The sequence below is a fragment of the Haliotis asinina genome, chromosome 15, assembly GCF_037392515.1.
Source record: "Haliotis asinina isolate JCU_RB_2024 chromosome 15, JCU_Hal_asi_v2, whole genome shotgun sequence".
NCBI classification, from domain to species: Eukaryota; Metazoa; Mollusca; class Gastropoda; order Lepetellida; family Haliotidae; genus Haliotis; species Haliotis asinina.
The window spans coordinates 7,100,851-7,127,653 of record NC_090294.1 but is presented as its reverse complement, the minus strand read 5'-3'; the positions used below and the strand labels follow the sequence as shown (position 1 = coordinate 7,127,653).

General features: G+C 41.8%; 1 protein-coding gene across 1 annotated transcript; it reads left to right on the top strand.

Annotated features, from left to right (window-relative positions):
* Nucleotides 1-6,958: 6,958 nt before the first annotated feature.
* LOC137265566 (solute carrier family 23 member 2-like) lies at nt 6,959-26,296 on the top strand. The gene is made up of 11 exons (XM_067800986.1): nt 6,959-7,161; nt 12,586-12,743; nt 13,600-13,679; nt 16,022-16,089; nt 16,498-16,679; nt 16,979-17,096; nt 18,832-18,988; nt 20,611-20,864; nt 21,614-21,887; nt 24,435-24,530; nt 25,667-26,296. The coding sequence occupies exons 1-11, from the start codon at nt 7,045-7,047 to the stop codon at nt 25,897-25,899; spliced, it is 1,737 nt and encodes a 578-aa protein (XP_067657087.1). The 5' UTR covers nt 6,959-7,044; the 3' UTR covers nt 25,900-26,296.
* Nucleotides 26,297-26,803: the final 507 nt, after the last annotated feature.

The window sequence follows — 26,803 nt, the reverse complement described above, 5'->3', positions numbered from 1 at the left end:
ATATTGTGTACGGGCATTGCATTTAAGCAATACATTTTATTGTGTACCTATTTTATTGTGAAGTCATTTATATATCTGATGCTTGATGTGATTAATTTATTTCTTGCACTTATGTCTTTATTTCGCATAACTGTGTATTTGTGTGCTGTTCTCAAACATAAAAAAAAAAATTTTGAGATGAGAACAAAAGCTCCACGAAGACCAGGGGTATGTCATATTTTCATCAATCTTACACAAATATTTCTGAGTTTATAAAACACAACTAAACAACCCAGTTTGTATATTTTACTCAATAACGAGAATACTAAACGTTGACTTAGTGTAAATCGTCATTTTCCAAGATGAAAGATAAAAAGTATTGTGTGTTAAGCTTTAAGACTACATGCATTGTCCATCCCAAGTCTGTAATCCGGCAGTGTCGATATGCGCTCGTCTTGATTGCCAAGTTTACTTGATAAACCTTATGTACTAATCGTTAAGACTACATGTCCGGAGAGAAAGGTAAAGATTACTCTATGACAACTCACTCGCCGAGAAAGTTGTTAGATAATTTAAGTCATTTCTGTATTCCGAAGTCTTCCAAACTCGGGGCGTAATATCAAGATTCAGATAGGCAGCAGTGTAGATTAGCAGCATTTGTAAGTATTGTTTGAAGATTAGTCAGTTGGACGTGCTTCCGTATCACGAACTCTGAGAGCATCGTTGGTATATATAACGGCCTTTATTCGGGGCATTTCACTCATGATATGCATCGAATGAAGACTAGCCACAAATCGATGCTTCTTTTGGTTATTTGATGGTAAGTCATGTTCATTTCATTCACTGTATGTTCATAAATTATGATAATTTACTTTCCGATTTCTGTTTTCTGTTGCGACCCATACTGTTAGTTATACGACAGTATACTGTCGTTAAAACGTTTTGATTAAGTACACTAGAGAATATTTGTGCAATAGTCAGACCATGTAGCACCAGTAGCACCAGTATGTCAGTTTAGTGTACGTCAGACTGGTTTACAGTATAATCTAGTGGCCTTACTCATGGTATAATTCAGTAAATCACAGGTACATATAATCGGTCTCGTGGAATCAAAGAAATTCTTGTGCACGTCTTGCATATTTTATTGTGTGTTTGCAATCAAATTGTATGCCAGCGAATGTATTTCTATATGATTATTGTGTATGTTAATTTAAATGTATTACATGAGATAACTATACTGTACACGCAAAACTAGGGAGCGTTTTCAGTATTGTGAAGTTCTAACTATATATACGCTGAACACGTTCAATACCATGCTGTTCGACATACGATCTTTAGTAGTTCAAGATAGCCGAGCTGTAAAGACGTGGGCATATGATTCAACTAGCATAATGAAGTTTATGTTGTTTGTGTATTCTTACTATTTCCTTACGTTGTGACTCGTGTAACACATCATTTATATAAATGATTACACAATATTATACATACACAATGAAATGCATTGCTCAGATGCAATGTCACCACACAATATTACCTACAATATATCTGTCTGACCAAGGACTTGATAAAAGCTGTTGTGGACTTGAAGAATGTGTGCACTAAAAGGTTGTGATAAAATCGTTCTTTTCATTAAGAAAAGATATTCCATAATTAAATGGACTTAAACACTGATCGAAAACAGTTAGTAGACAAAGTAACATCAGACTCCATGCAGATCATTATAGAAACCTATGGAAACCTAAAAATAGTGATTAGGTTTGAAACAGGTTCCAGGATTGTTTTTGGAATATCCAGTCACATTCGACAGATAGTGTTTCCTACCTCTAATGATTTGTCCCATCAACAGGGAATGTTTGACTTTGATGGATGTCAACATCATGTGTCTGAGAAGTAGAAGGGGTGGGTGGAGAAATGAGGATGTCATGATCAGACATGTTTGAATGTGGGGGTCTTGGGGTGGTGCCACCAACAGTCACCTGTTCGCAGAGAAGCTGAGGGAGGACGTGCAGTCTCTTGCTCATTACTAGGAACTTGGCTATTGGGAAGATTTTCATTTCTCTCAGTGTAAATGTATAACTTGTTGGTTTGAACGAGAGACTTGTGAACACCGGCTGTGTATGAATGCTGTAGTTTGAATGTGTGATTTGGAGCTTGAATGTGTGATTTAGACCTAAATCAGTGATAGTGAAAGGACCTGCCTATTTGCTTGACAATTTGGAAGGGAGGACTTTTTGAACTATAGGGTTAGTTAACAAGACCTTGTCACCAGTGGAGAAGGAAGGGTCCTTATCCTTCACATCTGTGTGTTCTATATTTATTTTAATTGCCATATGCATCTAAAGTCTGATGCATTGTTTTCAGCAGGTATTCCTATTTTGTTCTAAGTTTTGTGAGAATTTACGAACTGATTTAAACAGTATTTCATTTCCCAAAAGGCATGCAATATACATTAGACATTCATAAATTGCAAATAGGCTGCACCAGCCTTTATAAATGCTTCTCCTAACATTTAAAACATTTGATAAAAAATATGCTTCTAGTATATCCTTTTACGCATCCCACTGAACACCCAGTTAGGCTGATGTGGCTGATTTCGACATGTGCTATTTGCAGTTGTGTAAATATTAGGAATACACAGTCACAGCCTAAAACCACGTTTACTGTTTCTGTTTTTGTTTTTTGTTTGTTTGTTTTTTGTTGTTGTTGTTTTGTTGTTTGTTTTTTGTTTTTGTTGTTTGTTTTTTGTTTTTGTTTTTGTTTTTGTTTTGTTTGTTTTTTTTGTTTGTTTTTGTTTTGTTTTGTTTTGATTTTTTTTTTTTTTTTTTGGGGGGGGGGGGGTATTTTGTGGACTGGCGGTTGTTTTTTTTTTAATAATTCCGATAGTACTTTAGCCTGTCGTCCTATGTTAAGCCGATAACTGTACCCAACTAAGTACGAAAGGATGAGCCTTGAGCATTTATCATACCCAGGTGTCACAGCCTATGGTACGACATTGAACCTTGGGGTGTAGCTGATGTGATATATAAGTTTTGGTATCCTACTCTCAGAAGTTATTGAACAGTTCACATTGACAGAAAGAGACCCCCCTCACGGCAGTGAAAATGAATAAAATTGAGTATAGAGCAGTAATTACGTTTATAGTTCTTGAAGGAAACTCGGCGAAGAACATTGAAGAAAGGCTTTCAGCAGTTCATGGGAAGTCTTCCCCTTCATCTGCTACCATCAAACGATGGGTCAATGAATTTAAGCATGGTAGAGAGAGTCTTGAAGATGACCACCGTCCAGGTCGCCCAACAACAAGCACTATTCAGGAAAACATTAACAGAGTGCATAGACTTGTGCTGGAAAATCGTCGAATCACATTCCACGAGTTAGAGGAGACCACAGGCATTTCACACGGATCCATCGAGACATCTCTTCATGAACGTCTCGTCATGTCTAAGGTGTGCGCAAGATGGGTGCCAAGAATGCTTACAGATGAAATGAAGCAAACAAGGGTCACCATAAGCAACTCCATGCTAACCAGATACAACAGAGAATCCAGAAGATTTTCACTTTAGGTTAGTAACCTGTGATGAAACCTGGATCCGCTACTATGATCCTGAGAGCAAACAAGAATCCATGGAATGGAAACATGTCACTTCTCCCAGGACCAAAAAGTTCAAAACCTCCAGATCAGTGCAGAAGGTAATGGCGACAGTCTTCTAGGACGGCAAAGGCGTCAGCCACATAGTTTACTTACCAAAAGGAAGAACAATGAATGGGGAATATTACGCTAACTTGTTGAGGCAAGTGCGACAGTCAGTCAAGGAGAAGCGCCGGGGCATGATCAGACGTGGTATTCTTCTACATCAAGACAATGCTCCAGTACACACCTCTCGCGTTGCAGCCGCTGCTGTCCAGGAATGCTGGTACGAAATCTTGCCGCATCCCCCCTACTCTCCAGACCTGGCACTAAGTGATTACCATCTGTTCCCAAAGCTCAAGAAACACTTGCGTGAACGTAGATTTCAGGATCATAATGAGCTTATTGCTGCTACTGAGGCTTGGTTTGAGGACCAAAATGGCGCCTTCTACAGAGATGGCATCAGCGACTGGCAGAAAAGATGGAACAAGTGTCTTAACTCACAAGGGGACTATGTTGAAAAATAAATGTGGTTTATACCAAGATTTTGTGTTTTGTCTATGCAAGACTCAAAACTTATTGACATCCCCTCGTATACATGCGTCCTCCTTCTTGCCAAGTGAATAATTGAACACTTGCCATTGTGTGATGTGTGCTGTTAGTTCCCGTTCTAATTCATCAGAGGTTTTTAATTAATTCAGCTGATACGTTATATATGCATCACAGCTTTATCGCCATTATCATGATGTCGTTTAATGGGCTGTAACCCATGTGAGTAAGGGGTATTAATTGTATCACAGGTTTCTTTTATATGTGATCACATTACAACAGTCATGTGTATCCATAATTATCGTAGTTATGTTCAGACTGGGCATATACATGACATTAGGATTTAACCCGGACAACACTGAAAGTATAACCTTTAGTCACAAAATCAATCATTGCCTTAGACGAATTTATATATGCACGGTAAACAAATCCAAGTAGTAGGAAGTCATAGTCATTCAGGAATTACCCCTCTAAACGATTGTACACGCAAAGGTCACAGAAATTGAAAGATTGAATATGTTTCTCGAACATCGACACGTCAATTTTATTTGACCCGTGGCATTTTTTCATTGCCATTCAAAATGAATAATTTTGACTTTACCGCGTCCCGATCATCAACTTGTCCACTATAATAATGAGTGTCTGAACGAGTGTGACTGAATCTACAACTCATTAACATGTGATAAAGTCTCCAAGTTGTATTTCTGAGGGAAAACAATATAAATGTCTCATCACTTTTATATCACAAATTTTAGAAAAGGTCTTACCACCTTAGTCTCTTTTGAAAAAGATTTGTTTATGACTAACTGCGGCGTAAAACTAAGCTCACTCAGCTATCTTTAAGGCGCAAACGTTAAGGTGGACAATCTGTAAATCTGTAAGGCATTGTGATCCCATCCAGCATAGTAGAAGTAATGAAAGGACAAGAGATACATCTGGATTTCTAATCCACATGAATCCACTTGCAGGGAAAATTGAAACAGATAAACATTTGGATAAATATTTTGCATGAGATCAAGTTGCAAAATTCACTGCATGTTTATAGTGTTCTAAATCAATCGCCATCGTTAGACATTGTTTGGGGGAAGGTAGTGGGTCTCAAAGAAGCATTATAATGAAGACACATACTAGCGCGAACAAGTGCAAAGTTGGCAATTAATTGTTGGCGAGATTTACTCTCATAGGAACTACATCTCATTTGCACTACATCACAACTGAGCTACAGAAACTGATTTGGGATTGATTATCTGAGTGGAGGCACCTGTATGACATGTAATGGACACAGCCCGTCAGGTCTCCCAGAGGAAATATATGCGCATATGCTTAAGATTGCAAGTGTAGAGTAGCTTGATACAGTAAATTGTGTTGTTGTAATGGTAATCTAATATCCAGAAAGTGGGGGACATAAGGAAGAAGGGCATGTTGTAGATAGTGAATATTCTTGTAGTCAGAGAAAAGAACAAGCCAAGCTTAGTATATTCGAGTAGGGGTGTAGGTTATAATAAAGTAAGGCGAGACCAAGTCTATGTGTTCTTTTGCGGGCCCCCGCAGGTGGTATTTCTTCAAGATTTAGTAAAAATTGAAAATTGATTTTCACCGCTATAATATTAAAATCCAAGTGTAAATCTAACACACACACGCGCGCGCGCGCGCACTCCCCATGCAGTGGATCTCCAGACTTTTGTCTTTTGTGTGTCTGTGCGTCTGTTTGTCTGACAGAGACACACACACACACACTCACAGAGAGAGAGAGAGAGAGAAAGAGAGAGAGAGAGATAGCAAATACGTAACTGATAATTATTTGCTTTCTTTCGGGCACATCCACTACGCAGATGCGCGGGACAGTATGTAGGTTATCTGGGCATTGGGTAATATATACTGTTTTAAGCTGTAGGTCTTATGCCAGGACACCCGTTTGCGAACACAAGGTCAACAACATATGTCCAAAACCAGGCAAAAGGAAAGGGGGAAATGCATGAAACTTAAGGGGCAACTATTCGAGGGAATACCTTAGAAATCACAATGCCTTCTTATACTGAATATAGCTATATCAATAACACATGCATGGTTTATCTGAAAGAAACACAAATGAGATTACATACAATGTCGTATTAAAAGCGTATCAGTTACGTATTTAGAGCGGTCGATGACTTTACACTCTTAGGCGATATGCAGAGACACACACACTTTTTACTTATAAGTTCAGTGGAATGTCATGTGAGACATACGGATACCAGGGTCGTTATAACCAAGCAGAAGGTGAGTAAATGTACATAAGTACATTGTGTTTCATAAATGCTGATATTACCGATGAATGTTTAAACCTACGCAACAAAACGTTAAAAGTTCATCAGAAAGCATAACTGTCAGAAACCGCTTACGATATTCACTCTATTGACCTTTGTTTCCATTTACGCGTGTCCATGTATTCCAAAAATGAAACGCCCAAGCGATCTATATTTTTAAAAATCAATTAATCACCCATTGTGTTCAAACAAACGGCAAAATATGTATAAAAGTGTTGATAACATGATTTTGCAAATTACTTTAACCTGAAAATAGTTGATTTTGATGAAATTTCGGTTATTTGTCCATGTGTAATGAATTTGTTTCTGTGAGATGGCCACATTCTTTGATATGACACACGTGCTACCCTCCAAATGAATGCATCACTGAAATCTTTATTTGTTCATGTGTAAAGATGGCTTTCAACGCTATAAAAGAAAAAAACGGAAAGACATATATATTCATATGTGTTTTTCCTGGAACCATATGGCACTGGTGACATGTTGATGATGTAGAATCAATAGCATCCTGCCATATTGGCTGTTACAGCTGGTCTTTGAAGCAGGTAAAGAGCTGTTACACGTGGTACATCAACAGACACGGGGATGGAGGAATGCACGCACCCACAAGAGGAGGATGTTGAAGCGCGGGTTGATAGGCAGCTTCTCTACCCCGTAGATACATCACCGCCACTTCCCAGTCTGCTCATAAATGGACTACAGGTGAGTCAACTTGCAGCATGGGAAGTATCTGAGGGACACGGGAGAAGCCTCTGCGTTTGACTGACACCTGGTTGACTTGCACACAGCAGATACATGAGGACTTTGGGGACTGACAGACTTTAGGGAAACTGGCTGACAGACACCTTTGCGAGCGATGGACATCCTTGGGATTGACGAGCGAGACAATAACCATGCAGGCTGACCGACATCTGACACATTTCATACTGACAAATATCTGAGAGACAGACACCTTAGCGACTCGCGGACATCTGAGACAGTTGTCAAGTGATGATCGAGGGCGACATACATTGTTCTGTTCTTACATCAGCTCGTTTGTCCCGTGATGATAGAAACACATTATTCTGTTTTATCATCAGCTCGACTGCCATGTGATGACAGACACACATTATTCCGATTTTACATCAGCTCATCTGTCACGTGATGATAGACACACATAATCCTGTTTTTACATCACCTCGATTGTCTCGTGATGATAGACACACATTACTCCGTTTTTACATCACCTCGATTCTCTCGTAATGATAGACACACATTACTCTTTTTTTACATCAGTTCGAATGTCATGTGATGATAGACAGACCTTACTCAGTTTCAACATCACCTAGATTGTCTCGTGATGATAGACACATATTAATCTGTTTTTGCATTACCTAGATTGTCACGTGATGATCGACAAACATTACTCTGTCTTACATCACCTCGATTGTCACGTGATAATCGTCACACATTACTCTGTTTTAACATCAGCTCGATTGTCTCGTGATGACAGAAACACATTACTCTCTCTTACATCACCTCGATTGTCACGTGATAATCGTCACACATTACTCTGTTTTAACATCAGCTCGACTGTCACGTGATGACAGACACACATTACTCCGTTTTTACATTACTTAGATTGTCACGCGATTGTCAACACACATTTCCCTGAACATCAGCTCGATTGTCACGTGATGATCGACACACATTACTCTGTCGTGTGATGATCGACAGACATTGCTCGGTTTCTCATCCTTACGAGATACCCATTCACACCTTGGTGGAGTGGAGCAGGTAATCACAGCAATTTGTAATAGGTTACTGTACGTTGCTGTACCTGGATGTTCGCATGTATTCATGTGGCCACCATCTGGTCACATACCAACGTAGTAATGGGTTGTTTTACGCACACAGATATCCCATTACAAAGCGACACCTGTGACCTGAATATTCTGAACTGATGCAGCAGTAACCGAATTGGTTATGAGTAAACATTGCTGTCTTTAGTGGATCAGCAGCCATGATGACTGATCACTGAATATATCTACACAACCTGCTCCTGTTGTGACAGTCGTTCCATATCGAAATATGTCAGACATATTTATGTTCAGATTACTAAGCACATATTTAATGGCACTGTTGTTTATTCACAATTGCAACTGAGGCAAGTAATCTTACAAACGCAGTGATGTCACGTTAGGAATGAACTCCATACAGAGAACACGCTTCATTCGGAATGTAGATGTGGGCTTAGGTAAATCTGGATTTGAGCACTGAACGCTTTGAATACAGTAACGTGGTTTTGACAGCATGATTTCCGAGTGTTTCACAACGAAGCTCATACCATATAGCTGGAATACCGCTCGGCGTTACAGCCAGTCAGTCAAGATTACACTGTTACAGCTAAACCTGCTGCTCAAGCATCAAGTGTTGCAGTGTGCCAGGTGTAAAGAGACAGAAGGTGTTGATTGCGATGTGTCCTCAAAACAGTCTGGTATAAAAAAAAAACCAATAACATATGGGTCAGCCGTGTGGGGTCAAAGAGAGTTCTAATCCATCAACGCAGTTCAGAATGGAACAGATCGTTTCTCGTGGAGGATATACACCCACTGATGCAGTACCTAGAGACTGGGGAAGGCTCTCTATCGACAGTGATCGAGTTTAGTTTTACGTCGCAGTCAGTAATGCTCCAGCTGAGGGGGTCTGTACATAATCGTGTCTGAACCAGACAGTCCAGCGACCAAAAGCATGAGCATTGATTTACGCAACTGGAAACCGATGACATGTGTCAACCAAGTCAGCGAGCCTGACCACCCAATCCAGTTAGTCGCCTCTTATGACAAGTATAGTCACCTTTTGTGGCAAGCATGACGTGATCGGTTTCAGGTCTAAGTGTGAGTCACTACCTGGATGATACTACAGTGCCTTAGTCGAAGTCCATTGATGTGTAGCACCAATTACACTGGCAACAACCCCATATGGAAATCTTCCTTAGGTGAAACTGTGTACCCCCAGTGTATGAACTCCAGCACTGAATACGAGATTCACATATTGACAGTGTCCATCGTATCTCGACATCAGATCTGAGTTTCACCAAGAAGCTAGTGTCATCTGTAAATATTATTGTATTTAGTCAAATCTGGACACGCTCTCAGAATTCTTAACAATAATCACCTTATGTTTAATCCTGCAGACAAAGCCATGTTTAAATATTCCAACGAAACGTAAGTACCTATTATTACGGGAAATTTACCTTTGTAGTTGTGGTGTGCAGAGCCTATAAATAATACACATAAGTACACAAAGGAATTTTAACTGTCGTTCCCTTCAGGTAGAAAGTGAACGTATGTAAGCATTAACACAGTAAAATATATTACATCTGAAGCTCGTATCAAATGAAGTAAGACTAAAGAAGAGCTATCAGGAGATGGCCACTGAACCATGTCTCAAAACGTTCCCTTAAATACAGCGCTGTATATGAATAAACAATGCTATCGAGAAACCGTCAAACGTAACATATGCCATATGTTATTGTGATTTGTATGCTACCTTGGTTCATTAATGGAATATCCTATTTCATACATATGGCTTGGATATCAGTGTTACTCTTTAGACATGTCCTTCATTGGTATGGGATAAATAACCTGTGTGTTTTACTTTTTTACGATCAAATTCAGGAACGCCGATATGTGAGCTGTGCACTCTTCTTTCTTTATAACACTTTTGCAAAAAGCATTTGCACTATGTTTCTATACTCTTCGAAAAGGAAACTTCACACAAGAACAATCTGATTTCAGGAAAGTATCCCCACAACCTGCGAATCAAGGAACATCAGACATCTGTCAAGAAAAAAAAGATTCCAAATCAACCATTTCCGACCACATCCAAGCCCACCCAAATCATGCTATACTTTGTAACAACATCAGCATCAGTTCAGACTACAAGACAAGCAATCAACATCAAACGACTCAGTCCGACAATTAACAGAGATCAAGGGTATTAATCTCTACGGCTTACGATCAAACCTAATCAAGTATAGCCCACCTTTTCCCACTGGCATCGTCATCTGTTATCACAAAAAGCCTCATGTCAGCACACTATACATCAACCTCCTCCCTTGAATGAACTCATATCCATGTACATAGTTCTCCTTGTGTATAGGTTCTGCATCTTTTGCTTGATAACGGTGTTAGAATCTACATCGAAATGTTGCATCCACTGCAAGAAGGAAGTTGCCTATCCATAAAAGTCTTAGTCCTCATCATACCAACTTCTAACAAGCCACTTACAGAAGTCACGTCGTATCCTTCACCAACGGTTGATCTTTGGAGCATGACAATGGTCGACCTCACATTGCACGTGTTTGACAGGAGCTCCTCCAGCAAAACAACGTTCAGGGGTTACCTTGGCCTTCTCGATCACTCGATTTGTCGCCCATTGAACATCTATGGGATACTCTTGATCGACGCTTGTGCCAGAGAAATCCGCCACTTGAGACATCACAACCCCTGCACACATCACTTCAGCAAGAGTATCAAAACGTTCCTCAAGACAGCATTCAACATCTCCTTTCTCTTTCTTCTGTGGGTAACCGCTGCCAAGCAGATACTCATGGTGGTCACACCAGATACTGATATCCTCTATTTACGAAAAGCTTTCTGGATAATCATGTTCCGTTGATTTGTAAAGTGATTTAACTGTAATTAAGAAACAATGTCATGTTTGCACTCAGTAAGTAAACTCCAAAACAGAATGTCAAGTTTTAGTTTTTTAAAGGTATAAAGTCGTCTTTTGTTTATTGTGAAAAATATAAAATACTCCCGAAATATCAATACCTTTGGTATTCAGGCAATATGTGTGTGTATGTAGGATAAGTTTTAGGCATTGCGAACCCGTGAAGGTCCTGGTTAGAACTGATTCGTAAGGGTTACTAACAGGATTGGGTGGTCAGGCTCGAAAACCTGTCATCAGTTTCTAATCGCGCAGATCGATGCTCATGCTGATGATCACTGGATTGCATGGTCCAGAATCGATTATTTACAGACCACCACCATATAGCTGGAATATTGCTGAATGCGAGGTAAAACTATACTGTTTCACTTTTGCCATTGCGGCATTCTAATGGCTTTCTCCAGTTACTGAAAATATGAGCGACTGAGGGAAGAGCAGGAGGTGGTGGATCTGTTGTTTCACGTAGCTCATCGTGAGTTGATATCAATCGCCTGAATTTCTTGTATCGACCAACCAACAGCAAAAAAACGACAAAGGACGGATACAGCGTGACTATATGTAAATCTGACTTCATAGGGAGCGTTCAGGTCAGAACTCAGATTTCGTTAAGAGCACGTTTGAATCCTGCACGAAGTTATACTATATACTACTAGATATTTGTATAGCGCCGATATCCAGTCGGTTCAACTGCTCAAGGGTGCTTTGTTTTTCCCTTGATCATTGGATGTCTATCACAACGGCACATAATATTTTCAATCTCAACTCCCTGGGGATCATTCAACTCTTGCAGCCTCCCAGGCGCACCGAGTTAATGTGACTTTCCCATCCTTATGAGGTACCCATTCACAGCTGGGTGGACTGGGACAGACAGTCACAGTACTTTGTCCATGTTTACTGCACGTTGCTGTACCCACAACCATGTGTTTGCATTTATTCGTGTGGCCACCATCTGGTCATCTACCAACGGATTCGTGGGTTCTATTAAGTGCACAGGGTTGTGTACTGCACATTAGGGGTTCTGACAACGCTGAAAGAGTCTGCACACAAAGTTGACTCCAAAGTTTTTCACACATGGTCACAGGTGGACCCGATCCCGGCATCTCCAAGCTCGCTGGATTAGTAGCCAGGCGCCTTAGACAGCTCGTCCACCGCGCCACTTATTTGTGGACTTTGGAGCCTCAGTTGACTGACTTCCAAGTGAACTCCCTTCATTTGTAAATCTGAAGTTACTGTTGTTTCTTCTACTGTTGTTGTTGGTGTTTCTGCTGCTGCAGTTGTATTTATTTATTTATTTATTTGCCACTCTAACGTTTGCTATGGCGTTTCATACCTTTAGGAGCCATTTCTATAGACTGCAGCATTATAACCTCGGGAAATAACGTATTTATTATGTAATAATGTATTATATTTCAGCAAGCATTCCAGGTAATAACGGGCTCTCTGCCAGCGGCTGTGTTGATCGCCAGCCTGATAGGGGCAGGAGAAGAGTATGGAGTGAGAGCGGAACTTCTTAGCGTGTGCCTCTTCACCAGCGGGGTGGCCACGTTCCTGCAAATATCTGTTGGGTGTAGGTAGGTACTCTGTTGAACATCTGTGTCTGGTGTAGGCATGTAGTCTGTTGAAGATCTGTGTCTGATGTAGGTAGGCAGTCTGTTAAAGATCTGTGTCTGGTGTAGCTACCTGGTCTGTTGAAGAACTGTGTCTGATGTAGTACGTGGTCTGTTGAAGAACTGTCTGATGTAGGCATGTACTCTGTTGAAGACCTATGTCTGGTGTAAGTACATGGTATGTTGACAATTTGAGTCTGGTGTAGGGATGTAATCTGTTGAAGATCTGTGACTGATGCGGGTATGTACATGTAGTCGATTTCCCAGCATCAGAAAAGGCCGTCGAGCTGAGGTGAACGGATATCGCAGACGCGAATACGTCGTCGAAGTGCCATGATATGTAGGGGTTGCTGCTTGCCTGGTATGCGGTCGTTACTGTGGACTGTAGATCACTTGAGTGGCATGCGGCGTCATAAGTGGTATTTCCATGGACGCTGAATCCTGCAGCTCTCCATCTGTCACCACCCCAGACCCAGCCCGATATTCGAGACATGTCATACGTGTTCCATTACGATCGACAGCACTACTCTTTTTTCTCCTAAAGAGCGTATTCGAGCAACAACCGTTTGATTGCGTGTATCATTTTAACTCAGGATCACTGTCAAATCCAAACATTCAGTCATTAGTTTATCACCCCAAAAGTTCCATGACATAACTTTTGCCTCTGAGTTTATTTAAGATCACTGTCACGGTTGCAGTGGAGTGTATTTGAAAGCGTTTGCCTGCAGGTGTGTATTTTCAAATTATATATCATTATATCATTGCAGTCTCAATTAGCAGCATTGAAGTACATTGCTTGTTTACTCAACCTTTGTTATAGATTACCGGTTATAGAAGGGCCTTCTGGGACTCTCTTGGTGGGCATTGTAGCCATTGTCAGTGACCCGAAATTGAGTGATGGTACGTACATTGCCTCTATCATGCTATTCCTCCACCTCTATTTCCATGGTGTTTTCCACGTGTGTCCAAACTGTGTGCTGTGACCCATTTGTCCGTTGCCCCTGTGCAGGGCCAGTGACTTACATTGTTCGTTACCCCTGTGCTGGACCAGTGACTTGCATTGTCCGTTACCCCTGTGCAAGGCCAGTGACTTGCATTGTCCGTTACCCCTGTGCAAGGCCAGTGACTTACATTGTCCGTTACAGGACCGGTGTCACATTTGTCCGTTCCCCAGTGCGCGACGACTGCGTTCCATGTGCACGTTAGCCCTGTGTCTTCCTGAAGGTTGGAGAACTCGACTATGTTTTCGAGACCGTCGAGAAAGTGTTAAGCGCACTCTCTGATTGTCCAGGACGTCTCTGGGGATCAAATAAACCTATGTTACATACTTGGAGGTGTTTCTAAGTTGAAAGAATCAGTGCATACCAGACCGACCTTCTGAGACAAAGACACATGCGTAGATAGTTGCAGTCCCTGTCCCACGGAGCACGTCCGTGACGTGGTCGGGAGTCATGTGTACCCTCTACTTTACCCCAACTTGACAAAACGCAACGAGTGAAGTTGACATGACTCCCTCAGATTTCTTTTTCATTGTCGCGTCAATATTTGATTACACGATGCCATTTAGAAAGTGGTCAAATGCAACATATGTCATATCTGGGATTTCACTTTCTTAGTAAAGTACAAATTCTAGTACTTTTTTCGGTTGAGTCCCATCCGGGATTCGAACCCGCACCCTCAGAGTCAGGCACCTAATCGCCAGCACACAAAGTCAGCCGCCTAGCCCGCTCAGCCACCGCGACTTCCACAAAAATGAAAGTCGGACAACTGGTAGTCTAGACTGCGTACTTTGTGTACCCCTCTGATGAGTGTAAATTGGCACGGCTCCCACGGCCGAAAGCTATGATTACACGATGCCTTTTAGAAAGTGGTCAAATGCAACATATGTCATATCTGGGATTTCACTTTCTTAGTAAAGTACAAATTCTAGTACTTTTTTCGGTTGAGTCCCATCCGGGATTCGAACCCGCACCCTCAGAGTCAGGCACCTAATCGCCAGCACACTTTCTAAATGGCATCGTGTAATCATAGCTTTCGGCCGTGGGAGCCGTGCCAATTTACACTCATCAGAGGGGTACACAAAGTACGCAGTCTAGACTACCAGTTGTCCGACTTTCATTTTTGTGGAAGTCGCGGTGGCTGAGCGGGCTAGGCGGCTGACTTTGTGTGCTGGCGATTAGGTGCCTGACTCTGAGGGTGCGGGTTCGAATCCCTGATGGGACTCAACCGAAAAAAGTACTAGAATTTGTACTTTACTAAGAAAGTGAAATCCCAGATATGACATATGTTGCATTTGACCACTTTCTAAATGGCATCGTGTAATCATAGCTTTCGGCCGTGGGAGCCGTGCCAATTTACACTCATCAGAGGGGTACACAAAGTACGCAGTCTAGACTACCAGTTGTCCGACTTTCATTTTTGTGGAAGTCGCGGTGGCTGAGCGGGCTAGGCGGCTGACTTTGTGTGCTGGCGATTAGGTGCCTGACTCTGAGGGTGCGGGTTCGAATCCCGGATGGGACTCAACCGAAAAAAGTACTAGAATTTGTACTTTACTAAGAAAGTGAAATCCCAGATATGACATATGTTGCATTTGACCACTTTCTAAAAGGCATCGTGTAATCATAGCTTTCGGCCGTGGGAGCCGTGCCAATTTACACTCATCAGAGGGGTACACAAAGTACGCAGTCTAGACTACCAGTTGTCCGACTTTCATTTTTGTGGAAGTCGCGGTGGCTGAGCGGGCTAGGCGGCTGACTTTGTGTGCTGGCGATTAGGTGCTTGACTCTGAGGGTGCGGGTTCGAATCCCGGATGGGACTCAACCGAAAAAAGTACTAGAATTTGTACTTTACTAAGAAAGTGAAATCCCAGATATGACATATGTTGCGTCAATATTTGACCAATCGTTAACGGTTCATGACCAGTTACTGATCAAGTCATCTCAAACAGTGGTTTCCATGACAACACATCCCTGTTTAGTTTCATAAGATGTTTTCAGCCTTAAACTGCATTTGTCATTTCCTTCTTGTTCATGTGTGCCATCATCTGTTTGCTTCGAATACTCCCTACCTATTTGGAAAGTACATTTTACACAATTTATTCTGTAGCATCTAAAATGATATCAGAAGTGTATCAAAATTGCTAATGTGGCGAACTATTTTTTCCGATTTTTTTTGTATCAGACACAATTGTTAACGCGACGGGTGAAACACAGATTTTACAAAATGTGTCTTGTTGCATTCAGCTGCCTTACGAGAAGGTAGAGCTGGCAATGACACAACAATCGTACCCTGGAAGATAAGGATGACGGAGGTGAGATCCTTGTTTCTGTCCATGAGCCAAACCAGATGATTGTTCCCTTATAAAACCGACAAATACTCTTGACCTTGCCAAGGCAAAAACCTTTGTTGAGAAAAGCTGTAATATACCATGACTCCGGTTATGTGCTGGAAATGTGTGCCGGTGGTGAAACGAAACTATAGACCAGGTAAAATATTAGTTCAATGACCGTGGGCACTACATGCACCATGAAGACAACTAAGGTCATGCCATGATCAGTCTTTCATGACCTGCACTTGTTGGTTAGTAGGAAAGTACTTGGTTACAATACTAAACAAGGCATAGTCAAGGTGTTACTTTCTGTCGCAAGACATGAGAACGTTAGATACATGTTTGATTGTTGTCAGATGATGATGATATGTTGCATGCTGTTGTATCCAGATCCAGGGGAACGTGATGCTGGCCTCAGGAGTTGAGTTCCTTCTTGGAATGTCGGGAATGCTGGGGTTCCTCCTCCGGTTCATCGGTCCTCTGACTGTGGCTCCCTGCGTGACAGTTCTGGGCGTGACTCTCTGTCAGTACATGATACCACTGTGTGAACAGCACTGGGGAATAGCCAGCTTGTAAGTAGTCATGATAGCACTGTGTGAACAGCACTAGGGAATAGCCAGCTTGTAAGTAGTCGTGGACTACATGTACATGATAGCAATGTGTGAACAGCAGTGGGGAATAGCCAGCTTGTAAGTAGTCATAATAGCACTGCTGTGTACAGCACTGGAGAATAGCCAGCTTGTGATTTAGTTTTACATCCACCCTTCAAATCAGTAACTGACATACCGCAAGTACATAAGTCAAAGTTTTGTAAAATACCATATCGGTTGTAACAATGTGAAAGAAGGACATGTTTTAATATTTCTTGTAGGACAACATTGTTAGCCATCCTGTTCGCTTTGTTCCTCGTGAATGTGAAAACTCCGTTCCTGACAATCAACCATGGGAAGTGTTCTGTGTCTCGACACCCACTATTTCAGTTGAATGCAGTGAGTATTTGCTCCATTGTTTCATATGCGACCGGTCATTAACGTCAGGGACTGATACATGATACGTACCATGATACATGTTGTGATACATACCGTGGTATTAGTGAATAACATGCACAGAGGCGTGGTGATTAAAATGTTCTCTCGTCACGACGAAAGCTTGGGTTTGGTTGACCAAATAGGTACCATGCGAGAAGCCCATTTATGGTGTCCCGTCCGCGATATTGCTGGAATATATCTGAAAGGGGCGAAAGGTCATATTCAGTCAGTCCTCTCATCAACCTACTCCTGTTATAAACTACTATTATAATTGTCGAGTTAGTCAAGAGTATTCATTGACCGAAACTGCACCTGTTCAGACCGTCCAGTTATATAGTGCGCAAGAACTGCCTCGTGCTAGTCAAGTGGACAAATTCAAGGTTCTCTCCATCTAGACCCCCAGTGTCTACACTATACCTACAGAGGTTCGAATCCCTGTTTTGACATATTTTCTTAATAAATATAACCATTTTTGAAATGCACGAAACAATGATTGGAGGGTAGGACACGCTCAACTGGCGATACAGTTCCCTAGTTTGAGTTCGGCCCTGTTTCCAGAACAACTGATGTGTCTTTGCTTGTGCTCAGCTTTTCACCTGAGATCATAAGTATTTCATGTTGATCAAACACGTGATCACAATGTGACCGGGATAGTAACTGGATGTTTATAAATCCAGGTCGCTGGTTGCGGGGATAAAAACTTTATTCCCGGTAATAACAACACCCTGAAATAATGCATGATTCAATAAAAGTCAGTGCATGTACATACGACTTAACATCCGCCATTACAGTGAGTGAGTGAGTTTAGTTTTACGCCGCACTCAGCAATATTCCAGCTATATGGCGGCGGTCTGTAAATAATCGAGTCTGGACCAGACAATCCAGTGATCAACAACATGAGCATCGATCTGCGCAATTGGGAACCGATGACATGTGTCAACCAAGTGAGCGAACCTGACCACCCAATCCCGTTAGTCGCCCCTTACGACAAGCATAGTCGCCTTTTGTGGCAAGCATGGGTTGCTGAAGGCCTATTCTATCCCGGGACCTTCACGGGTCTCCGCTATTACATCTATTAGATGAAATAGTATAGTCATGCACAATCTAAATTAAAAAGCTACAAAGGGCGATCAATAAATTCAAAGGAAGTGCGTCTTCGTCGTTGGTTTGGATGTTTGAATCAAACATGGTACTGCTGTGTTTCAGCACCCTTGTTTTGGGCAGTTTTTAACAATGTAAGGACTCATCGAAAACTGAATCAGTTGCTTCTCTGCAAGTTCTGTCATGTCCTTTAAAGTGCCCATTAAGCATGAAAAGGGTTGCATGTACCTTAGAGTGTAAATGACCTCGCCTAATTTAAGTTAATGTATTACTATCAAATGTTAAGGGTGTTCCCATACTTTTTTTGTGTATAGTATATGTATCTGTCACATTAATATGGTGAGAATCGCACAAGCAGTCACCTTTCGATGAGATGTCTAAAATTATGGGAATAGTGTTATGACATGTGTTTGCAAAAGCGCTCAAGGACCCCTCTCGGTGTCAGATATGGTGTAATTGAAATACTGCGTAGAGAGGCGATAATCCCACCTAGCTCGGGTTAAGCATATACTGAACTAGCATTTACTATAAGATAGCTATCTGTAATACGTGGTGCCGTATGTCACATAGCATTTATATTCACGTGTACTTTTAGATAATCCTGGCAGTTGCTGTGTCATGGATAACTTGTCACGTGCTGACCGTGACAAATACCCTGCCTAGTAACTCTACCATTTATGGTCACATGGCCAGGACTGACGTCAGACTGGGAGTCCTGTATGATGCACCATGGTTCTTCTTACCTTCACCATGTAAGTGTGGAGTGAGTGAGTGAGTTTAGTTTTACACCACACTCGACAATATTCTAGCTAGATGGCGGTGGTCTGTAAGTAATCGAGTCTGGACAGTCCGGTGATTAATACTATGAGCATCAATCTACGCAGTTGGGATACGATGACAAGTGTCAACAAAGTCAGTGACGCTGACCACCCGATCCCGATAGTGCCAATATTTTGACAAGCAATAGTTACTGAAGATCAATTCACTGGATCTTCACGGGTAGTGTTCTTAGAAGACTGTCATCGATGTGGTATCATTACATATGGTACCTATATGATGAACAATTTTAAGATGAATATTTTTATTAACATATACCATTACAAACTTTGTGAAAGTTCCATTGTGGGATGATATTTTGGAACCATGTTGTATGATAGTGTATGGGTTAGGAAACTGATATTTCGCCATTAATTTCGTGCAAACAGGTGTATTTTGTGCAAGCGTTATTTTATAAATACGTACACAGTTGGACTGAAATTTGATATTTACAGTGAAACATGACAGAGTGTCCGTTTCAACAACACAATGGAGACTAAAAGTTGTTCCGATATTTTTTTGAACTCAGTTGGTTGGTTCCGATATTGTTTTGAATCAGTCAGACGGGTTGTTTTAACATGCGCGGCTTGTGTCTGTTGCGGCCACATAACACATTACAATCGCGATATCGACAAATAAAATGTCGATATCGACATCTGGTCAACCAAGTGTGACAGATGGTACACAGGAGTATCTCAAACAGGTGTTAGTGTGAGTAGACACATTTGTGATTGGCTACATAGATTAACCAACCTGACTACCACGTGTTATCCCACGATGGACGGACCGTCAAGTTGCTGCAGGACGTCGTTGGTGTCAAGAGCGGCAGCGTCTGACCAGTCGCCGTTATTCAAACGTTGTCAGTTCTGACTTGCCACCCATCGAACATGTCCGTGATAATCAGTGACGACGTGGACGTCAAAAGCCACCGACCACCGTCAACGAACTCGAGGCGCTGCTCTGCAGGAAGGATGGGATAAAACAATTTGACATTGGAAGTTTTATTTTCAGTCTTCCTCGCCGAATCCGGGATTTTTTAGAATAGAAGCAGATTCACGCGATATCAATGAGTATGAAGTTTTACAGGTAAATTAATGACCAGTAGGGCCAATCATCAAACGTCTTCTGACGTTGCAAATTTCAGTCAGTTGGCCCTGGTGCACTATGTATCTCTTTAAAAATTTAATATCACCAGTGGCACGTTGTTATTGAATATCACCTTTATTTTTCATCAAGATATTTACGATACAGAATGGTCTTCCTTCACATTTTTAGAAGAAAAAGTGACGAGGGAGGAAGACATTTTGGGGTCCCTCAGAAATACTGCTTGGAAAGTTTAGCACGTGTTAATGAGGTGTAGATTCAGTCACACTCGTCCTTGCAGACACTCATTTTTATAGAGGACAAAAGGATGTTCGGGACGCGGCAAAGTCAAAAATGTTTTTAAATGGCAATAAAAAATTGTTACCCGCACAAATTAAAGTGATGCGCCGATGCCCGAGAAACATTTCACTGTTTTATTTAGCCTAATGGTAATTATTCTCCTCGTGACTTGCAGTTCCGTATGGCCTACCGACCATCAGTTCAACAGGGTTAACAGCCATGATAACAGTGATCCTGGTTTCGATCATCACAATGCCTGGCAACTACTCTGCAGTATCTCGTGTAGTGCAGATGCCTCACCTCCCCGCCCACGCCATCAACAGGGGGATAGCGGTGCAAGGGTTCAACGGTGTCGTCAGTGGCATGCTGGGAGGGGTCATGTCCAACATGACGTATGTGCAAAGTCTGGGTGTGATCGCTGTCACAAAGGTGAGCAATAAAACGACAACGTTACTACTATTTATAAACATGGTCAGTGCCCACAGACGAGTGAATCTGTAGTAACTTTGAGTGAATGTATTTAGGTTTATACCGTTTTTAGCACTATTTCATCAATATCACCGCGAGAAATGGATGAATATAAATCATGATGGTTTGGCAGAAATGCACTGATAATATTATGCATACTATTAAATATAAATAATTATTAAAAGCTGAAGTGTATTTATCATCAGATTTTCCTATTTGTATTAGGTCGGTGATTGTATGATTTAAATGTTGTATTATGGACTAACAGTAGAAACATGCGTTATGATTGTGCAGACTATTTACGGCGACTTTGTCATTTGTGCGCGGATTGTGAAAGTTAATCCAAGAATGTAGTTTGGGCCACTGGCCTTGGTATTGGAATAAAAATGTATGTCTGTCAGTCTGTCAGTCTGTCAGTCTGTCAGTCTGGCTGTTATATTGTCAATATACATAATAATGATTGTTTTATATGTCTGACGATTTGTTGCTTGTGGGCAACCATGAAAGGAATATATTGTTCTTTCAGAATTTTCAAACAGAGCATGCCAATGATGAAGTTTCATTAACATTTTGTTCTTCAAAACTATCCACATCCCATCAACACGTTGCGATCGGGATAGTATTTATGTCGGAGACTTATTTGGGATTCGATACTACATCGGGGCAAGCAGTAAATTAATCACTTAACTTTGTTTTTATTAACTGTACAGGTTGCGAGTCTGAGAGTGTTTGTGACAGCGGCCTTGATTCTGGTGGTAGGAGGTGTCGTGGGCAAGGTGGGAGCGGTGTTTACAATCATCCCAGACCCTGTAGTGGGCGGGGTTAACTTGGTGGCCATGAGCACTGTGACGGCAGTGGGCGTGTCTATGTTGAAGTCGGTCGATCTGTCTTCCTCCAGGAACCTCCTAATCCTTGGAATGTCCATCTCTTTGGGTCTTCTCCTGCCAGAATGGATGGCCTCCAACAAAGACTTTATTAATACAGGTGGGAACATCGGTTACGTTCTTGACTATCTGCTGTTAAGGTAGCTGTTGATGACAGGTATTTTAATGAATCACTGAAACTAAGCGATGAAACAACGCTATGGAAAATGGTATTACTGTTATAATGTTATGTATGTAAAGTATTTTCGTCAGGTTATATATCTCTATCACAAAGACATGAGCGCCGAGAGTGGTAAAAGCAGGTGCTGCCTGGGCTAATTAGAATGCGTGCTACCGTTACAGAAAGGGCTAAATATAGGTTGGGTTTAGCAATTGTTTAGCAATATTTTACTGCTGGACAAGTATCAGATGAGTGCAGTGAACGCGTTTGTGACAAGCAGGCGGGGCAAATAATCTGGACGAATACATTTGGTTGCTACAGGTAGATTTGCGATTCAACACGTGCAATACATGCTGACCGTGGCGTGAAATCAGTACCTCTACAGTTTAACATGTGTATCGTAGAGCGATTTTAGTTCAGCAAGACACCACCACGACACGATTCGCAAGAGGAAATTGAACTTTTTAATATACTTAACATCATTGAAAACGCACCACCTGTAAATTTTGAAATAAGGCAATAGAATCTTTTGGAAATGGAAAATTAATGGTGGGAATTTTGATAATAACACACTAGATCGTAAATAACGCTCTACAGTAAAAAACGGATCGTTCGAACACATCATCGAACACATCACATGAAAACAACAAAATTCATGCACATCACACACGAAGGGCACAAATTGCATGCAGAAAGCATGCTGTTCAGGGGTATAAATGACCTTCGGCACAAAACCGTTCTCATTTTCGCAGTACTTTCGTAAGTAAAGTTTTTTCGCCATGCCAAGATTGTCATCAGAGGAACGAGAACAGACCTTGGGTATGTTGCAGGTCGGCGCTTCAAGCAGAATCATTGCACGACGATTTGGGTGTCATCATTCGACCATTTTGAGGCTTGCTAACAGGTACCAACAAACAGGAACCAGCAGGGACCGGCAACGCCCAGGTCAGGCACGTGTTACCACCCCTCGTCAAGATCGAGACATTGTACGGCGCCATATTCGGGATCGAACCTTGCCCGATGCCAGAACCGCCAACGCTGTCCAGGGTCGACGTGGTTTGATCAGCGCTTCCACCGTCCGACGCCGTCTCCGTGCGGCAGGGTTACGTTGTCGACGCCCTTATGTTGGACCCATCCTGACTGACAGGCATCGCCGTGAACGCCGACAATGGGCTGAACAGCATCGTGTGTGGTTGTTACGACGTTGGCATGGTGTGGTGTTCTCCGACGAGTCGCGTTTTCACTTGCGAAATGCTGACGGGCGTCTACGGGTATGGCGTCAACGGGGTGAACGTTATCATCAGGATTGTGATGTGCAAACCGATCGGTGGGGTAGAGGCAGCATTATGGTGTGGGGAGGGATACGTTATCACCACAGAACCGCTCTGATTGTTTGTTGTGGCAGAGTGAATGCCGTTTACTACCGTGACAACATTCTTCAGAACAACGTCGTTCCCTTCTTTCACCAGCATCAAGATCTGCACACATTTCAACATGACAATGCACGAGCCCACACTGCACGTGTTTCGATACAGTATCTGGCTAACAACAACATTCCTCTCCTTCATTGGCCTGCATTGTCACCAGATTTGTCACCCATCGAACACTTGTGGGATTACATCGGCCAACGCCTCGCACGTCGTCCGCAGATCAACAACCTTGGGGAACTCGACAATGCCTTGCAGCAAGAGTGGAATGCAGTGCCTCAGGACTTTATTCAGAGACTTATCCGTTCAATGAGGAGACGTTGCACAGCTTGTGTTGCTGCTAACGGGGGTCATACACGCTACTGACTTTCCATTTTGACCCCATCTTTATTTCATTGTCAGCTGCATTAAATCTTCACTGTTTTGCTTGATTGTTTTTTGCTTCTTTTCTTTATCAAACATTGGTCTACACAAATATGTAAAATTTACATAGATTGCTCACTTCTGCTCTTAGACATCCACAATTTTAGGGGTGGTGCGTTTTCAATGATGTTCAGTATATTTAGACGAAAACCTGTTTCGGTCTTGTTTCAAATGGAATGTTCTGGAGGGCGCTCTCATATATGCAAATTGGGGTCATTTGTCAGGTCGTGGCTCATCTAATACTTGTCAAGCAGTAGAAATATATCAAGACGAGGAACAGCAGAAATGGACTCCACACATCGTACCCATCTGGGGAATCAAGCCTCGGCGTGACGAGTGAACGCTTTAACTACTGGACTACCCCACTGCCTCTGTTTCTGTTACAGAAGGTGTTACCGTTACAGAAAATGCTATCGGTAGTGTAGGTGTTACCAATGCAGGTGCTAACATTCGGATGCATGTTAACGTTACAAAGGTGCTAACGTCAGATTGGGTGTTACATATTCAACTAACGTAACATTAGACGTTAGCGTTACGCTATATACTTGGAGTTTGGGGGTCGGTTTATATTTACCGTTTGTTTTTAAGCAATTAGTATAAAAGATATTCTGCTTCATTGCGTTGTTCTGCTTTTTAGGCAGCCAAGGGTTTGATCAAGTCATGACCGTCCTGTTGTCTAATCCGATGTTTGTATCCAGTGTGCTTGGTTGTGTCCTGGATAACCTTGCTGCAGGTATGTTTCTGGTTAAAGGGGGAAATCGTAAGTTTGTATTCATGCACGACGTTTAATATGGCAAGTGGTGGAGCACTTTGTGTTCATTCATTCTATTCATATAACATTCTTTTGGGACGTGTTTGGTTTGATTCCTTTGGGACCATAGCAACCTAGGTTACTGACCGATCTAGTCGTTGATGATTGTTATTTTAGGGCGTACTCCGTAATTGGCGCGGTCTAAAGAATCGTGTCTAGTAAAGACCAACAGTTCAGTGTCTAAATGACATATACTTCCCATTGTAAGTTCACATTCACTGAAAACACTCACTATATGTTATGCATATGTATATTGATTGATTGATTTCTCCACTAACTTGGTGGAACCAACTGCAAACTCTATGTAGATGAATTGCACGAGGATCGTGCATCAAATTGCTGAAAAACATGTTACCGAAACAAATCATCCAAAATGTCAATTCAGGCTATCAAGTTGATAAAAACGCGATGAGAAAAGGCCTGGGGGGAAATGTGGTTTCAAAAGCTATGCTGCGCTGCGATCATAAAGCATGCACAGTGAATAACCTCGTGGAGCTTGAAACAGTATGCCTGCCGGGAGTATGAGGTCATGAACAGTAGTCACAATTGTTGTGTACACAAACAAGTGAATGATCTACACGTTACATGAAAACTTGCTGATTGTGAGAAGCAGACTCTGTCACAGCGAAAACTCAGTGTATGGTTTATTTACACCTATATGTCTGCCTGTCTGTCAGTCATTGACCACGTCCAGTTTGAAATTTACATCTATCAGGGTAAAAAGCCATAAACAAAATAAAGCTGGCTAAGCGTATCGGCAAATGAACCAGTGGCCAATGAAAAGGCTTCGTTACACCTGAGTGGACACCCACCGGCTCTGACTCGGTTCGGTATCGCGGCTGCTCCGTTTCGATGGAAGTGACCCCATGTACAGAATATTGCACTTTTGATTTGCGACTATACTCTTATAATTTTGTTTATTTATTTTTTCTTAATCGACAGTGCATTACATGCATCATGAATAAGTGATAACTGTGTTTTAATAATGTTTGATTTTTTGGTTGCATGTGACCTTTAAGAAGTGGAAGGTGTATCTGCATCGTCACTTATATTTCCAGGGACACTGGAGGAGCGGGGCATGACACATCGGGATGACACTGGACCCTGTGATAGTCACGTGACAAAACATGACCCGTACGGGCTTCCATACGTCACCAGTTTCATAGAAAGGCTCGGATGTTGTTCTTTCTTTCCTCTGTCGCCGACATATGACAAGGAAATTACATGTACACGGTGTGACCGGCGTACACTGAAGACGATCCTTGTTGAGCGAATCAAGTCACATGAGTGAGGACTTAGACTTTTTATCAATACTGCAGACACATCACGGACAAAGAGACAGCAACACTGAAGTGAAGCAACATTTTAGCAGTCAAATACTGAGGCATTGATGAATACGTATTGGAGGTTTATTTCCATTTGCCCTAATGGTAGCATGAGGGAAACAAATGTCTGTAGACAACGTGTTATGGATATGTGATATGATGTCTTTTGTTATGGAGTGAGTCCGGCAATGTGCCGGTAATTCTGCATCGGGAGTACACCAGAAATCAGCCTCACATTGTAAATGTTTGTGAAATCAAACCTAGGACTTTGTTACAATATACGAACGCTTTAACCACTTGGCTAATTAGGCCTCTAGTGAAACATTTGCAAAGGCATGGAATAAATTGTCACTTTTTCCCTTAGTTTCTCTTCATCATCTGTTTCCTCCTTGCTTCATAATTTGCAATTTTATCGATCTTGTAAATCTGATATCCTCTGCTATTTTGGAATGGCATGTATCAATGGCAGTTCCGTAACAGTCAACTACCAAATGTCCTTCCACTGATGTACCCACTTGTGCTAGATAAACAGGTTGGATGACAAGAACAGGAAGGATCACAATAGACAACTTTCCCTTCACGTCAAGCAATGATCTAGCAGCTCCAGCCGTCGGTGTCTACACCTCAAAACGTATGAGGTTCAGTCAGAGGTGTTCTTTCTTCAACAGTATCATACCACTATTTCTAAGTGTGAACCAAGTTGCAAGGTCCAAGGTCTCTGCGAAGCTTTCAAGAAGGTATATGGGAAGACATTTCTTCCAAGTCTCTGTCTATAATAATGTTCCATGTAATTCGATAATCTGATTTCTACTTTGTCTATCCGGGTGAACGAGTAAATTGTCTTTGCGTGTGCTCGTGAGAGTGCAACCA

Coding starts and splice junctions, on each gene's coding strand:
- LOC137265566 (XM_067800986.1), top strand. CDS start 7,045: ATGGAGGAATGCACGCACCCACAAGAGGAGGATGTTGAAGCGCGGGTT. Junction 17,097..18,831: donor CACTATTTCAGTTGAATGCA/GTGAGTATTTGC, acceptor GTGTACTTTTAG/ATAATCCTGGCAGTTGCTGT. Junction 21,888..24,434: donor CAAAGACTTTATTAATACAG/GTGGGAACATCG, acceptor TCTGCTTTTTAG/GCAGCCAAGGGTTTGATCAA.